The following is a 17,190-nucleotide window of genomic DNA, read 5'->3' as shown; positions in this document are numbered from 1 at the left end:
ACACAAGGTGAATCGATATTTATTCATTTCGGTATCATACCTAGTGAACTTGACAATCCTCGATGTCACTGCGGTATGCCATTGTTCTATGTTCAGTGTCAGATGAAACTCGCAAATTAAAATATAGATTTAAGTGATCTGTAGGCCACAAGATTTCAACTTCCAAAAATACACTTTTGTAATATGTTTATATACTGCTGGAGAATTCGATGCTCTTAAGAGTGTACAGATGGCCTATCTTTGGATTATTAAATCTAATACATTAACTATTCAGCAGGAGGTAAGTATAAATACTTCATGTTTTATATTTAAATAATATTAATAATCATAGGCGTAGAATGGGGTGGTCTAATCGAGCTATACCAGGGAGATATTTTATTCTGTGATACCATCAGGAATTAATTGTTTCACCAAATTATTATTTCTTTCTCTGTGTCTAGAGTACCTGGGCGCACTGATATGTTATAGAGTAGGTACCGGATCACAACTATAAATTACCTGTTGAATATCACACCGAAAAGCATTGGACGTGGAATTTAAATATTTAATAAAAAGTTTTTATTAGAAAAACTTTAATTGTTTATTTGAAAGCTCTAATCATAACAAAAATGACAGAGGACCACAACCACGAGGTTTCCCTGTTACTATATTCTGTATAGTAAGTTCTGCCATTTATATATTTTATTTAAATTTTAAAACGCTACAAAATTATATAATATATTAATAATTTTACAATGTTTTAAAGGTAGTTTTTGCTGATGCTAATTACAAATTGCTTGACTGCCAGTGTATGTGTTAATGACAAGGATGGAAACGGACATAGTGAAATAGCAGCAATTAGCTTACTAATAAATGAGGAAGAAGTAACTCTGCACTGGTTTTTTGAAACTTTTTTTAAAAAAAAAACCTATTTCAGCTAAAATTCAGGTATACGTGACAGATAAAGACATGAAGGAAAGATATATAACTAAGCAAGTCTTTCCTAATGTCTTACTAACAATAATATGTTTGTTTCAAACCCTAAGAACATTTAATCGAAAAATATATGTGATAAGTGAAATATCATTCCCAATGAAAGGGGCACTGTTAAAGAATTAATTCAAAATATTGTTTTTTGTAAATCAAAGCTAGAATATGAGAATTTATATCAAAACTTGTAGCACCAGAAACTATCATTGAATATTATAATAAAAACTAACATGGATTAAGGAATGAATGAGTTATAGGTATGACTTACATGACAGGGAATTTTTTGAACTAAACAAATAACAGATTAGAGTTTCAACAGGAAACTCAAATCTGTTATTTCTTGTTTTTCCACTGGAACATCTTGTAGAAAAATTATTTATTGTTCTCAAATGAGTTAGATTAGAACATGATAAAAATGCAATGAAGTTAGTTCAGAAACACTATATTCAAATGTCTCAAACTCTTGAACTACACAACTATTATAATTTGTTAACACTGTATACTTACAATTTTTTTTTAAAAAAAACAATTTGAGTATGACAACAAAAGTATTACTTTAAAAAATACAGTTGAGAATACCTGCAGTTGTATTTTTAATAACTCTATGAGACTTCCGTGCCGTCATATTTTTATAGTAAGAACTGACACCTTTATTTGATGCTGATTTGTGTGACAAAAGATTGACAAGAAGCTATATTATTTTTATAGAAAAATAGAACAGCTTGAATATGTACACAATAATTAGTTGAAAGGGCATGAAGTATCTATTCAAGTATTAGGTAATTATGAAATTTTATTTGATATATATTACAGATATTTTTGAAAAAATGTAAAATGTTTAATTACTGTATAGGTGTAGATAATGATGTTGTGGATGTAAGCAATGCAATTATGAATGCTGTTGAAAATACAGACTCAGAAAATTATAACAGTAAAGATAACTACCCAGACAATGATGTTATGGATGTAAACAATGGAACTATGTATGCTGGATGCTTAGAACATTTTAACTATACGGGTAATTAACCTAAAAACAGTAAACAAAATAGATATTTTTGAAAAAATGTAAAATGCTTAGATATTAAATCAATAATACTACCTGGTAAAGTTAGAACATATGGTCGACCAAAAGGCTCAACTCTGATAACTATCGGCCTTCCTAAAAGGCCTAGAACTAAAAGAACATAGGCTCAAAAATTAGAAACAAAAATCAAAGAGAAGAGGAATAGGGATATAGCTGTCGATTCAGATTACTCCCTTGACCACTTTTTTTTTTATATATACGTAAAATGTATTTTATTAAATCACTACAGAATTTTTCACCCCCATATTTTGCTGCTCTAGTCAGCTGCCTATATTCCATAATGGGAAATCTACCTCTATCTATAGTTTATACAAAAAAAGACTATATCGACGCTAATAGGCTATGTTTTATTTTTCACCAAAGGTTGGAGTTTCAAAAGAAATTGCATTAGTGTGAGTATTTCCGCAACATCGCCACGAAAATTGCAAGCTACGATTATACATTAATAGGAGATAATCAAGATATCGTAGAAGTAGATGAGCCAAAATTGTTTGAACGAGTGATGACATGGGGTGCTGTTAAGCTTTTTGATATTAAAATATATTTAATAAATGTATTTTAGACAAAATATTTTCATTTTATTTCAAAATTTAATTATAGGCGGTATATTTGTATGACTAAAAAAGTGTTTGGAATAATTGTAACCGACAGAACTAAAGATACCCTATACTGTCGCAATAATGCAGCCTTATATAGATGATGATGCAGATTCATGTATTGGTGAGTACCGTGCAAATATCCTGCAAAGATATGGTTCTGTGCAGGACCAATTTGTGCAGCTTATGTCAGACATAGTAAGGATCGAAATTAATCCAATGACCCAAGATATTGAAAACTGACAATGCCCAGAGTGCTGAAATATAGAGTAAGCAGTATATAAACTAATTAAAAAAAACAAAAACAAAAACAAATTTTGGTTCATAATATGTAGGTAGATGTAAAAAAAATTGTATTATATGTTTTATTTGCAGAAGTAAATTGAACTATTCGGCATGAAGACGCTGCGGTAAATAAGTTAAATTAATTTATTGTCAATAGGTACTACCTATATTGTTATTTGTAGCATTCACATTATATAGTTGGAATGATAATATGATATGCAACAGTTGCGATGTATCTTTTTTATTATTTTTTTATTTCATATCATTTGCAATAATTCAAATTATTACAATATTATCAGACGTTTATATTAAAATTAAAAGAGTAGGAATATTAAAACCCAGGAAACGAAATTTAATTCGAAAAAAAAATATATTCATGAAATTGAAAAATATGAAGAAGGGGGAAAAAATTGATTTGAATTTGTATAGTATGTATCATATTATTTAAAAGAATAATTGTATTTTTATATTTTAATGTAAAAAAGATGGTTAATAAAGTTGTTACTCGTATATTTTTGTGCTTTATATATTTGTGGCCTAATAGTTAAGTCTTAAATTATAAACTTAAAAGAAACCTTATTCTAATTTTTTAAGCTTTTTTGGGCATCCAAAACTTAAAGGTGTCATAAAGTGAAAATTGAAGTATCTTATTGAATACTGATAACTTATTATGACACTGTGTACACTGTACAGTCATAAAAATGACACACATTATAAAATCAAAATATTCATAGTTCAGCTTAAAAGTTTCAAGATGTAACACAAGAAAAAAAACTGTAAAAGTAAATAAAGCATAGTTTATCATATTGTAACAAATTATACATAATAGTTTTGGTATTTTACTAAATTATATTTGTTTTTCAGTTTTCTATACCTTAAGCCTTTATTATAGTATACACCATGGGCCCGCACATTTTTCTAGGGGGGAGCAAAATTTTTTTATCTAAATACACAGACCTATTTTTAGAAACTTATTTCTTATTGGGAATTTTACCGATTGCTGTGGAAATAACATTGTTTCAGGGGGCGCCCATGATATACATTTAATATTTTTTAATAAAAGTACCTTTATAGTTGATGGATTTATGCAGAATAGGGGCTTATATAGGCAATTTTATATACAGATCCGTAAATGTTTTTCTTGCGCCGCTTTATTACGGTTTAAGTATTGATAATACAAACCGCGGATTTTTACGATAATACGTTATCATCTCTGTATCCAAAATATTAACAATTTAATAATTTTAGTTAATATTGTTGATAGTTGTTAATTTAATAAATTAAATGTTGGTAGTAATACATACTAACATTTGAATTTGATTTTATGTGAAAATATTTTTCACAAAATGACAAAATAAAATACCTTATATTATTTCAACTTTTTGGTAGATATTTGGTTAGATTTTACCACCAGCTTATCTGTAGCAGACTTCATATTTTATTGAAAAATCAAACAATGTCACTTAAGGAAGCGTTTAAACCTAAAAGTTTGAAAATATCAACTACGTTCATCGATGCTGATGGGAGAGAAAAACAGGTACATATTTAAAAGGATATCAATCTCATATTTGTTGTCTCTATCTTGTAAGTTTATACCTAACATATAAATTTACACTTAGCAGTTCATGTTTAGTTTTTTTAGCTTTAATATTTTAATGAATTAATCTATTATGAAAATTAATGGCAGGACCAAAATCTGTGTTTGTGTGTTGGTTTCTCATGATAATTCTGTTTTTTTTTAAGCAAGTTATGAGCATTTTTAAATTGCATTATTTTATGAGTGCACACCAAACTCACTAAAAGATTGAAACACCATTAATAATCAATGTAAAAACTCAAATTATGTATTTACCATTATGTTTCATAATAGGTTGATGTACTTCAATATTAAAGCTAACAAAGCTAAATGTGAACTTCTGAATATAAATTTTCTGTTACTCACTTGTTAAACAGAGATTACAAAATTTTGGTATAGCAACATCTTAATAAATATAGAATTGTGTTAAATAAAATAAATGTGATTAAGATGATGTATCGTCGTTTTTGAAATTGTCGATTACATTTTCAGATTGAAACTAGGGAAGATGAAGAACAGTCGCAGAAACTGCAGGAAATTATAGATCTGTTAATTGCAGCTGGATATTTTCGTGCTAGAATTAAAGGCTTATTTCCATTTGACAAAGTTTGACTGATAAATTTTTATAATTTACTGTAATAATTACATGATATGTTTATTTATTGCATGGTTATATAGATTGTTGGAGGTCTAACATGGTGCATAGATAATTGTAATGTTGACTTAGACATTGATTTGCATTTTGATGAATCTTTAGTTATTGGTCAAAAGATGTAAGTTTTCATTTTATTTTATTGTAAATTTATAAATATTATTTAATAATTATTTTTCAAAAATTTTATTGATAGAGCACTCACTGAAAAAATTGTGTCTGTTCTACCTAAAATGAAGTGTCCTTACCAGGTTGAGCCGCATCAAATTCAAGGTCTCGATTATATCCATGTCTTTCCTGTTATTCAAGTAATTGTTATTGAATAAGTACTAAACACAGTCACCATATTCTGTGTAGTTGAACGTTAATATAATGCACCATATTATTGTAGTTAAAAATATTAATTAACTTCACATTGTGGTCATTTGGGTTATAAATTACTTTTATTAATGACTAGTGAAATAATTTTATCCAAACAATATTATTTAACTTAATGAATAACAAGAAAATTTAAAATACAATGATAGTGTAATAATACTTTTATGATGTGCTTTAATGTAGTATAATATTTACAAAAATACATTTTCAGTGGTTAGTGAAACGTTCCATAGAAAAGAGAAAAGAAAGAGGTGAATTTTTGATGCTCTATGCTGCAAATCAATTTGATAAGTTAAATTGTTTTAAAAATGTCCTGGAAAGTGAACCTAAACGCAAGGAAAAATGTCTCCATCTTAAAGTAAGTAGTATAAAAGATAATACTTGAGCTTTAACTGATCAATTTGAAACAGTGTCTGTCATTGAACGATTTTTTTAATTATTATTATAGTATTACCCATTAGGGTGTATTGGAATTATTTATAGCACAGGCCTATTACTTTTTTATGGAGCCTGGGGTTATAATATTATTACAAAAAATGATTTATATGAATTTGAAATTTTACTATAGACTATAGCTTAAGTGACTCTCCTTTTTAATAACTACTGATCATATTGTATCAAATTTTCTTATTGTTTATTTAATTTTACTGATTATTACTTAAAAAAAAAAATCTGTTAAACTTAAAATAGTAAATTTATTATTATACGATAAATAATTTATTCGTATCCCCAATTTTCTAAATAAAAGTCAAATTAAATTTTATACTTAATATTATGTATATTTATTTCAGAAATGTTTGACTGGCAATAGGACAAATAAATCCTTTCACAAGGAAGAACAGAGAATAATGGAATGTATTGATGATACATCTGAACCTGAAAGCATAGAAAGTTGTGAATGGTTTATTAAGAAGCCTTTTGATGCTAATGACTTTATTGAAGTAATTAATGTTTGCGTGTTTATACTAATTTTTGTGTTATTTATCATTTTTCTATTTTTACTGCTTAGACTGTTATGACAGATGAAGAGAAAATCGCCAAGTTAAAGGAGGAAAATCAAAAAATAGCTGAAGAGTTAGCACAAGCTCAAGAGGAAACAAATAACATTGAGAGTAAAATAGAAAAAATAACTTTGCAAAATAGCAATATGGGAGATGATAGAAAACGGTAAGATATTAAAACAACATTTGTAGTAGATATAATGGTTGAAGTATTCAAGTGTAAAATGGATTATTACTGTATAATTAACTGAATAATTTTATTCTTATTTTTTTTTCCAGGGAACATGAAAAAATTAAAATTCTTTTAACTGAGTATGAAAGAGTGAAAGAAACTGAAGATAATTTCCAAAAAGAGTGTGAAATTAAAATGGAAGAGTACCAGCAAAAAATAAAGTACAGTCAGTTTATTCACACCTGTTTTCATTTTATATGCAAATAATTTAGACTTTTTAATATTTTTTTTAAATTCTGTATTTTATCTTATTGAAGTTTTTTGATTTCAAATACTAGTCATCGTGCAGAGAATAATTTATAATGTTGCATGCATCATAAGTATTAAAGTTTAATTTGTTGTTGATGAAATGGTGGCATCAAATCTTTTGTTGTTTGTAGAATTAGATGCACTTTATTCACTCCCAATAGTGTACCTACACTGTTGTGGACGTAACTTAGGCAACTTTTATGGGGATGGGGGCAAACATTATTTTATGTCAATATACTGTATACTTAAATATACTCAGAGACTAAAATATATACCTAATAAATGCATTTTACAAAATATGGGGGGAAATTGCTCCCTCTCGCCCTCCCCAGTTTACGTCTATGTACACTGTGTTACTATTTGTTCTTTTTTTTCCATACCTATTTGTTTATACACTAGATTGACTTGAAATTAGTATATTGTATATAACCATTTTTTGATAGGGAAGCAAATGCGTTGCTCGAAGAACCAGTAGAGGACGATACTGAACTTAAAGAAGAATTGGACAATATAAGAAACATGGTGGAAGCAGCTAGAACGAAACTGAGTAAAAAAGCTAGAGCTGTGGGACTAATGAAACGTAAACTTGATCAAATCCCTGACAGAGCCGAATTGGCTCAATATCAAAGACGATTTGTTGAACTGTCCAATGAAGGTAATGCTTCTGAATGATTTTTTTTCTGTATTTGTTGATATTTTAAATGTTTTAACTTTTGGTGTTTTGTTTATACATTAATGTTTATCTAGTATCAGCCAGGTATCGAGAGACTAAACGACATTATGCTCTCTACAATACCCTTAGTGATGTTCAAATGTACTTGAACAAAGAACTATCGCTATTAAGTTCAATTCTAGATGCTTATCCAGAGTATGTTGTTTATCGATCGTTTAATAGAATATTTTGTTTTATTGCTTTTATTATAATAAACCTTTTGTATTTTAGAGCGGAAAAATCCCCAGAGTCTAAAGAACGATTTTTGAGGCAGTTGGAAAATATAGACGTTAGCGTAAAACAAACTTTAGACAGGGTAAGTCTTGGATACTCATTTTGTTTGACATTAGGCCTGGTGAATTTTACAGTATGACCATATTTTATAGGTGGAAAATAAAAGAAATAAAGAGCAAAGTATCAAGTCTAATTTAAACAACCAGTTATCCACTTGTATGTCAGCTCATCGGCAATATTTAGCGGCTGTAAAGGAGCTTGAGACTGAAGTACAAAAGAATCTCCAACTTCAAGAGCAGATTGATCAACTGCAAATTGAACAGTGAATCAATAAGCAATTGTTAATATCTGTTTAAGTAGTATACATTGTTTCAAATTATTATTTATTTTTTTATTTATATATATTTTAATTATTAAAACAATTAAAAATGTTTAAAATCGTTAATAAATATTAAATATTATTATGTATAACAAAATTTCTTAAGTAACAAAAAAAAAAAAAAAAACGTGTGATAACAAATCTATTGTATTTAAGTGTACCAATCTAAACAGCTATGGAGTAATCTGAATGCTTCTGTGGGTTGTTGTTTGACACAGGTCTCGACCACAGTGTCGACTTGCCCAAGTTAAGTTTCTTCAATGTGTCCGAGTTGCTGTCAGTCTCTGCTCGACGTGCACTAGTTGTGGGGAACAATGATGTGTTGGCCATCGAGGAAGACCTTTTAGATCTATTGGTCGGGAACCATCTAATCAAAACAATTTGAAGAAATTCTGATTAATAGAGACAACAGTTTTTTTTCTTCTACGTGCACCGTTTTTTTTTACCTAGTCTGTGTTCGTCGTGGCAGTGATTTTTGTTCAGTTGGCGGTGGAGATAAGTCCGATGACGTACTGGACTGTGCCCGGCTGTATATGAAACCTGAAAAAAATTGCAATAGTATGTTCATTAAACAACCGTCAAATAAGACACAGTCTGTCAACAAACACGAAACGTAAGAAATTAAATAATATTAAAAAGTGATCAAAGAAAGTCATATTGTAACGTGTTTGTTTATTTAGCGATATCACTTTGGACACTCGCTTGTAAGTTTTGTTTTGTTCGGATGATTGGACGATTCAATCCTACTTGACGTCATATTTTGTTCGACATCTGAATCCGAATCGTCAATATTGTGTGCAGAATGTTTTTCGTACAAATCTTGAGCCGATCTGTCGTGTCTGTTTTTGAACATCTGAAATTTAAAAAAAATAATAATAATGGTACACAGTATCATATACTGATTTATTTTTGTTTCCAAATGTTTGAAAAATAGTAATTTTTTTTACGTGTCTTCATAAATAAAATATTTATTTTATTCCCTTTTTACAGTGAGATAGTTTAAAAACTATTTTGTGATTAGTAGTTATTAAACATAATACATTTATTTGTAGGTAGGTAAAACGTATTTACGGTGTTTAGAGTTATAATTCATTTATATCTAGTTAGGTGACCCCTTTTTCGGATTTATTGAAAAACACAGACTCAAATCAAAAACCTTGATGAGATATTGGGATTCGATACCGACTGGCTGTATTTTCTACCAAAATATACCGGTACCGTTTATACATAGGTAATGCTGTCCTAGACACTTAGACCTTAGTAGATAGTTTTTGCATAAAACTTCTGTAAACGTATTTTAATTCAATATTAAGTTAAATTGAAGACGATTTTTCTTTCACAGCTTGAACTTTTTAACACTTAAAAAAATTGTATTTAAGATGGTGAATTATAAGAATTGTAAAATATTGTAGCTGATTATATTGAACTAAAAAAATTAACTAAAAAATGTTAAAAACCTTATGACAAATTTAAATCCGTTTTCAGAAATGTTATTAGATAACTATATTATAAGCTAATACAATTTGTAAAATGACAATATTCTTAGAAAAAAAAAAATAATATTCTATTACAATTTTTTTTATAAAAGTACCATTGTGCCAAATGCCAATATTGAATACACGTCAAAACTTCGCATTTTTAAATAGTTTTTAGTTTTATTAAAAACGTATTTATTTATTTTCAATAAAACTCGATAGATTTTAATGCATTTTTGAGATTATAGTCTGTCATGAAAACTGGCTTTAATAGTGAGTTGTTTTTGAGATTTTAAATACATTTTTCATAATTTTTTTTTTGTGTATTAAATTCACAATCTGAGTTGTTATAATATGACCGAATGAGTTACTTACCTTTGGTGGGTGCGAAGGTGGCGCGTAATTTTCGTGGACAGAATGCTGGCGCAGCGTGAGGTTGTGCAACATTGGCATGGATCCGCGTTGTGAATCGTCCACTGGAAATGTGGCGTAAGGCGATATATCGGCCGACGTCTCTGTTTATCACATTGTAATATTATTAAAATATTCGTATAAACGGTTTAACCTGCGACAGTATATACACTGCTCGCTATAATATTAATATTATGTTATTCCGAGTTTAAAAGTCTCAGAAATCGTTTTGTTGACGTGAGTTTTTTTCCGAGTTTGTCGAAATCAAAATTCTACCATTACCAACAGGACGGTTAAATATCAACACGGTTTATTGTAATAGATAATCGATAAACATTTAATCGTAAACGGAATTTTTGAAAAAAAATCCCTACCTTCATATAGGTTTACTATATCTGTACCTACTGTATAGCGTATATTAATACCTATAATTTATTTTTCTAAGTAGTACTCCGTTCAAATTTTTCAATGATTTCAATTCGAGTGAGTGACGGACCCATTGAATGTTCTATGATTAATGGTGTTATAGACGACTGACACACACACCGAATGTAACTACAGCGATTTATTCGATAATGTAGACATTCGGGGTTTTTTTTTGATCTTATACATTGTTACAAATTGTACATACGATCACAACCATATCAGTGTTACGATTATTTTTTAAGTTCTTTAGTCGACTTGTAATATAAAAATATCTTCGAAGTACTATTACCTCAACACCAAGACCTCTCTAGTCCACGTCAATATGGTAGCATTGAATTATCACTGAGGGGCAAATTCACAGCTTTTGGTCGTTAACGGATCAAAGTTTACTTGTATTGTATATTTGTATGTACGATTGCTATCTTATCACTTACCAGGAATTTTCTCGGAATTGGTCAGCCCCACTTTGTGGATAGTCGCATAATATTTCTGATTTTCTGCACTCCTCCTGTCACGTGTGTCTCCCGCACCCTGAGCCGGAACGTTATCCCGTTCTGAAATGTATATTCGTGTGTAAAGTGTCAACATAAATGTAAGAGGGTATATACGATCTATATATATGATATAGAGACTGCCATGACAAAACTGATATTTTATTTATTTTGTCATGGCGCCTGACTGCCGACTGATCTGTGTCGTTGGAATACTGACGATATATACCAATTATAAACAGACTTATTTATTCTATACGGTGGGTATTAACTATAAGGTAATCAAAAAGTTTTATTCATATTTTTACTTTTTAATTATTTAGTAAATAATTTAATTATAACTCGAGACCTTAACTATAGTTTAATTGACTGGTTAAATAACTTAACTTTTTGTTGTGAACCCAGGTTTTAAGTACAAACCCGCGGTTTTAACCGTAAACAGTGGCGGCGCCACGGCGGTAGGTACCTACACACTGTACACAGCGTATGTTACAGTAAACGTGGTAATGAATACTATATTGTTAATACACCGGTATTATTTTCTCGGTACACCAGAAACGTAAACACCAGCGTCTAACTATCTAAGTGATGATCGTATCGTTTCAATAATAATTTTCGTGCAGTGATATCAATATAGACACTACGAAAAAGTATACTTGAATATGGTAGCCGTACTTCTTTTCAAGCAGACGAACGCCGTGCAAACGACCACAAGAACGGCGACAAATGTTCCTAACACGGGAATAGCCATTTTCATGTCCATGTAATAAAACGGACGAGATATTTGACTCTTTTCGACCAGCTCCGGCGGAGGTTCTTCTGCAAAATGGATGAACAGAAATGGTTATTAAATGGAGTAAATAAAAACCACAAACTATTCGTCTACAGACTGAACGATGTGCTCACCTCCGTCTTCTGTCAGCGTGAAAAAATAATATTCCGTCAACGTCGATCCGGCGGCATTGTGGCCCTCTACTTGCAACTGGTACTCTGTGGCGGGCATTAATCCGGTTATCGTGAACTTCCTCTGGTTTCGCAAGTTGTCGGCAGCTGAAACGGTCATTAAAGAAAATTACTAATATAATATTATAACAATTGATAAAATAATAACTATTATCCTACGACGTAAATAATATTTGTCCGTCGTAATTCATTTATTTTATTACACACCGAGGTCCGAATACATAAGATTGTACACGATAAAGATAATATAAGAAAAAAAAATAACATCAACAATATTGAAAATTAATAATATAATAAAAGATAAATTAAAGTAAATTGAGGTGGGGTTTTTATTTACAAGGTCCAATAGCCTGTAAAAAAGTGAGTTAAAAGATCATTATTAAGTATATATAGACAGTAGATATTATAATGAAAAGTTTTAAAAAAATGTCCGGGGAAGGTATGGTAGGCGTAAATCGAGTATGATGTGAAAACATTTTAAAATTGTTTTAGATAACATTTTTAGTAGAAATAATAATATTTGGCAGTAGAACGCACACTACATACGATCGGAAACTGTGGAATTAAGAGATTTTCAAATGGAAATGTAGTCTGCAAGTGGAGGTAAAAGGGACCTTTAATATAGATAGGCAGCTAAGCGTATACGAATCTGCACTTGACTTTCTCGATTGCTAAGGAATCATCTGCAATAGCTTAGGAGGGGTATCATGTATATAGAACATGTACAATTATGATTAATTGTACTTACTCGTGGTCCAGTGTGGTTGCAACATCGGTCGGTGTCTTATGACAAATCTATCGATTGGACAATCGTTGTCTGGCCATGCTTCCAGGTTTAACCGCAAGTACGTGGAATTGGGCTTCAGGAACAGCAATTTCTTTGGCACTCCGGGCTTACCGCCTTTCGTCTTGGCCGTCACCACGACGCTGGGCTTGGAGCTGCCCACCTTGTTGTTGGCTACGATGTGCGCCTGATAGGTCTGGCCGCACGCTAAGTCCTACAGACCAGTATTAATCGTTTTTATAGTACTTGTTTTCTTTTTTCCGATGATAATTTTAGACGGAGGTCGTCGACAAACAACTCGACATTTTCAGAGTTCTCAAAAATTTAAAAATACAGATTGTCGGATGAACACACTCACGTTCAGATAGTGCGACGTCGTGTGTCTCGGGATCGAAACTTGACGGTACGGACCTCTGGGGTGCAAGTGGTACGTCATAGTGTAGCCGGTGATCGGAGCGTCGCCGTTGGACGATAGTCGCCAATGAAACACGAGAGTGGAGCTAGTCGCTCGAGCGGTGTACAAGACAGGCGGTTCCGGGGGCACTGCAGAGAAACAATATTATGAACTAATAAACTTTACAGGGCTATAATGGTATTTAAAATTATGTGATACCGATAATGTCGCAGTATTTATGGCAACTATACGGTAGCGATTATAATATATAATTTTGTTGTTGTAAAAAAAAAAGGAATCAACTTCCTTGATTAATATATGTTCCTGAAGAAGACGATATATTTGTATTAAAATTAAACAGTCGATAAAATTAAAAAATTAAAAATAAAATAGGGACGAGGTATGATTACGATTTATAATCATTTTAAAGTGTTTTTTACCACTATAATTTTATAGTTGATAGTGATATATACTAATATATATGATATGTAATGCTTATATCGTTAATTCTGTATACAGCTGTTCCTATTATATTTGTTTAATAATACGATTAACGAGTCAAAAAAAAAATTAATCGTTTTAAATGAGTGAGAGACACACCGATTTGATGACTGACCCGTGGTCCTATACGGTGCAAATTTCAATTGACTTAAGTTTTGGTAGAAACATACAGTTATAATATATAAATATATTCTAAGATTTGTTTTGTGCTGAAAATTTATTGCACCAAACTCACCTTGAACGATTATTTGATAAATTATCGCATCGGCACCGTGTATGTTTTCCACGTGACACGTGTAATTGTCGCTGTTCGATCGTTGGAGAGACGCTATCGTCATATCACCGTTTTCCATCACTTCCAAGTTACCATCCCAAGACTGAATAGCCCTGTAGCTTTTTAGCCACTGTCTCTTGATAGTGGGTTGTCCAACAGCTGTGCAAGGCAGTTTTATGGACGTCCTCCAAGGTCTCTCGATAAGACCGCCGAAAGAAACGATTTTCGCTGGAACTACTTGAGTGACAACAAAAACAGTAAGTTTTAATATTGTAAGTTATCTATCTATATTAATAGTACAAGAGTTAGGGAGTTTTAAATACTCTAATCTTGGAAATAAAAACTTCATCAATTTCAATAAAAGTAATATTAATATATTCGTTAAAACTCGAAGGGTATTTTCAAGTTATTTTTTTAACCATTTATAGGTTGGTATAGGGTGGCTTACACATCTATTTAATTCATGTCGGTTCATGAAAATTGAATAATTTTTTCTTTGCATATATTTAGAGTTGACATTGGTTTCATTGAATTGGTATAAACTATCTGAACCGCCATGCGTTGCTATGGTTTTTTTTTTTTAGATGAAAAAAATAATATTTAATTTATTGTTATGTACCTACAAAAAAGCAATGTCTTTGTGTTTGTTGCTTATTGACTACTAGACCGATTTTGATAAAAGTTTCAAATTGTTTTTGGAAAAATTAGGAAAGTTTTGAGGGTAAATTAATCCATGTTCGAGAATATACAAATTTATTATACTACCTAAACATAATTCGCCATATAGTGCCGTATTTTATGTTTGATAACTTTTTTCCTGATAGCTAGTAATTTAAAAGTTATAACAGTTATTTATTTAAATTTATCTACCTACCACAGTAAAAGTAAAATCAAACTGTAAATATCATAATACAATATTTAAATATATTGTGTTTAAAGAAAAAAGATATGGTTTGATAAAAATAAAATTTGGTTAATTTTTTGTAATTATTTCTAAAGTAAAATCAAATACATAAAGACATGATTAGTGTACACTGATTTAAATTTTTAAATTATTAATTTTTCAATCAGTTTAACTTTTATTGTGAATCCCAAAAATATTATGGTTACATTTTATGAATTCTTAGTGCCAGGAAACAGTCCTATAGTCTTCCTATAGGAAGCTTGAAAAGTTTTAACACTGATGACTAATGTATAAAATAATTACCTTGTAGTTAAATTAATTATATACTATATAGGTACCTAATATTTAATATTTAGTTATTATTTCACTTTGATCGATATCGGTAGTATGGTTTAAAATTATTGTGCTATTCATTATTACGTATAATATATTTGAATATCCTTTGATAACAATAATTATTTTTTTACCGATTTTGGTTTTTATCAAAAAGTGTCTAAATTATTAATTTTTTTTTTTTTTATTGACGAAATGATCTTGCGCAAACTCGTTCTATTGTGCGCGAATACCGATAGATAATTAAAATACGCGGTGCTTAGCTTGCTTACTTCTGGTCGTTGATAGTATTTGAGTCGTTATTTTTGAGCTCTGTCCTTCTCCAATTTTTGTGGAAGCCGTCACCCAATATTGGTATTCCAAATGTGGCTGTAATGATTTGGCTTCGTACGTCAGATGATGACTTGGCAACGTCCTCTTCATATGGTTCAATTCCTCTTCTCCTTTCATAACTCTATAAACATATATAACATACACACATATATATATTACAGTGTTGTAAAAAAAATTACTTTGGAAAATTTGTTTAAATTATTTTAGCCAATTTATCACGTACTCAAATACTTAAGTTAAATTTCTCATAATATTATAGTATGTTATATTATTTTTTATTATTTGAAGTAACATTATTAATTTGAACTATTAATACGATATTTGTATACCATTTATGGATTAATATACGTATATTGATCCGTGATACCATATATGACAGTTATCACTTTATCTGTAATCAGTATCTTTTTTACTTATAATAAATAACTATTAAATAAAGTTAAATTAATTTTGTTATTTCGATATGAACACAATCGCACTGTGTTCAATTAAAATGTTCTATCATAATATTATTCACACAATTAAAATATTATAATAGAATAGAACGTGAACAGGAAAATAAAAACACTTGAAAATAAAAATGTACGTGTTCAATATTGATAATGTATTTATTGTATTCACATAAAACTTAAATTATTTTATACATAATAATATTAACGTAATATTATCATGGCGTTACCTGGTGTACAAATTGTATCGCAGGAGAACACCGTTTGAGTACTTTGGAGGCGACCAGGCGACTGTCAACGATTGTGCAGATGCAACGGCGATTTTTATGTCTTCTGGCGGTCCAGGTGCTAGAACGGTACATAATAATGTATAATAATAATATATTTTTGTGGTTTTCGACCGACTTTAGACATAAGTCATTTTTACATAGATCTTAAATATTACTGTTGATCATCATAATATCATATAATCATACCGTCTTGATCGGTGCAACACATGATCGGTTTGGAGTTCTCGCCGGTTCCGATTCGTGTATAGGCGGCGACCTTTAGTGTGTAATTGGTGTATTTGTGTAGTCCTGTTAGGACGATGGTCAGCGACGGTGTTCTCCGGTTACCGATTTCAATGTCGTCATCTGAAACGTGGTCGAATATCAATACGGTATCATTAAAGAAATCATCGTAAGCCGCCCATCAATAGACCACTGCATATAGGCGCCTACCTCTATCTATGGAATCGTAAGTGACCACGTATCCTTGAATCACTCCGTTCCAGTGTTGCATTTCTGGATGTTTCCAAGACATTTGTAACGTTTGCGAACCCAATGACGAGCAATGCACATCTAGCGGATAACTGGATGGTACTAAAATATGATAAAAAAAATTATATATATAAGCATATAGATACAATATAAATGACACTTTTACAAAAGAGTATTTTATAACTTTTTGGAAATATTTTTTTTTTAGGTAACTAATATTAAGCCATAACAACAAGAAATTTTTACTATATTTTATTGCTTTTTTTTAAGTTTCTTAAATGACAGCGTTTACGTTTATAATTTTTATTCTCCAAAGCAGATCATTTTCCTGCGAAATTCAATAC

General features: G+C 30.3%; 2 protein-coding genes, 1 long non-coding RNA gene and 1 pseudogene across 11 annotated transcripts in view; 3 read left to right on the top strand and 1 right to left on the bottom strand.

Moving 5' to 3' along the window:
• Positions 1–229: 229 nt before the first annotated feature.
• On the top strand, positions 230–2,892 carry LOC114132866 (uncharacterized; annotated as a pseudogene).
• A 1,279-nt stretch (positions 2,893–4,171) lies between these two features.
• On the top strand, positions 4,172–8,444 carry LOC114132869 (coiled-coil domain-containing protein 93). The gene is made up of 12 exons (XM_027998467.2): positions 4,172–4,471; positions 5,003–5,116; positions 5,189–5,283; positions 5,359–5,470; positions 5,752–5,898; positions 6,332–6,481; positions 6,550–6,707; positions 6,821–6,934; positions 7,466–7,677; positions 7,770–7,890; positions 7,966–8,050; positions 8,121–8,444. Exons 1-12 carry the CDS (start codon positions 4,391–4,393, stop codon positions 8,292–8,294), a joined length of 1,563 nt encoding a protein of 520 aa, XP_027854268.2. The 5' UTR covers positions 4,172–4,390; the 3' UTR covers positions 8,295–8,444.
• Positions 8,335–17,190, bottom strand: part of LOC114132868 (cell adhesion molecule Dscam2) — a 123,196-nt gene continuing 114,340 nt past the window's right edge. For 5 of the 9 annotated variants that reach the window (XM_027998462.2, XM_027998464.2, XM_027998458.2 and 2 more), the window contains exons 19-32: positions 16,808–16,948; positions 16,562–16,720; positions 16,316–16,433; positions 15,576–15,757; positions 14,028–14,303; positions 13,256–13,440; positions 12,862–13,111; positions 12,057–12,200; positions 11,826–11,969; positions 11,094–11,213; positions 10,198–10,337; positions 9,050–9,200; positions 8,794–8,887; positions 8,335–8,714 (exon numbers count right to left, since the gene is read on the bottom strand). In XM_027998462.2, coding sequence (XP_027854263.2) covers positions 8,513–8,714; positions 8,794–8,887; positions 9,050–9,200; positions 10,198–10,337; positions 11,094–11,213; positions 11,826–11,969; positions 12,057–12,200; positions 12,862–13,111; positions 13,256–13,440; positions 14,028–14,303; positions 15,576–15,757; positions 16,316–16,433; positions 16,562–16,720; positions 16,808–16,948 — 2,306 coding nt within the window. In that variant the 3' untranslated portion in view covers positions 8,335–8,512. The remainder of the gene's footprint in view (positions 8,715–8,793; positions 8,888–9,049; positions 9,201–10,197; positions 10,338–11,093; positions 11,214–11,825; positions 11,970–12,056; positions 12,201–12,861; positions 13,112–13,255; positions 13,441–14,027; positions 14,304–15,575; positions 15,758–16,315; positions 16,434–16,561; positions 16,721–16,807; positions 16,949–17,190) is intronic. The other 4 variants (XM_027998465.2, XM_027998460.2, XM_027998463.2 and 1 more) reach the window with 2 other exon arrangements.
• Positions 8,816–9,183, top strand: LOC126549316 (uncharacterized). The gene is made up of 2 exons (XR_007603461.1): positions 8,816–8,960; positions 9,028–9,183. It is a non-coding gene; the product is annotated as an uncharacterized LOC126549316 (long non-coding RNA).

Source organism: Aphis gossypii, chromosome 1 (genome assembly GCF_020184175.1).
Source record: "Aphis gossypii isolate Hap1 chromosome 1, ASM2018417v2, whole genome shotgun sequence".
NCBI classification, from domain to species: domain Eukaryota; kingdom Metazoa; phylum Arthropoda; class Insecta; order Hemiptera; family Aphididae; genus Aphis; species Aphis gossypii.
The sequence above is the reverse complement of the archived record's forward strand: the minus strand, read 5'-3'. Positions and strand labels throughout refer to the sequence as shown.

Coding starts and splice junctions, on each gene's coding strand:
- LOC114132869 (XM_027998467.2), top strand. CDS start 4,391: ATGTCACTTAAGGAAGCGTTTAAACCTAAAAGTTTGAAAATATCAACT. Junction 5,471..5,751: donor ATGTCTTTCCTGTTATTCAA/GTAATTGTTATT, acceptor ATACATTTTCAG/TGGTTAGTGAAACGTTCCAT. Junction 6,708..6,820: donor ATGGGAGATGATAGAAAACG/GTAAGATATTAA, acceptor TTTTTTTTCCAG/GGAACATGAAAAAATTAAAA.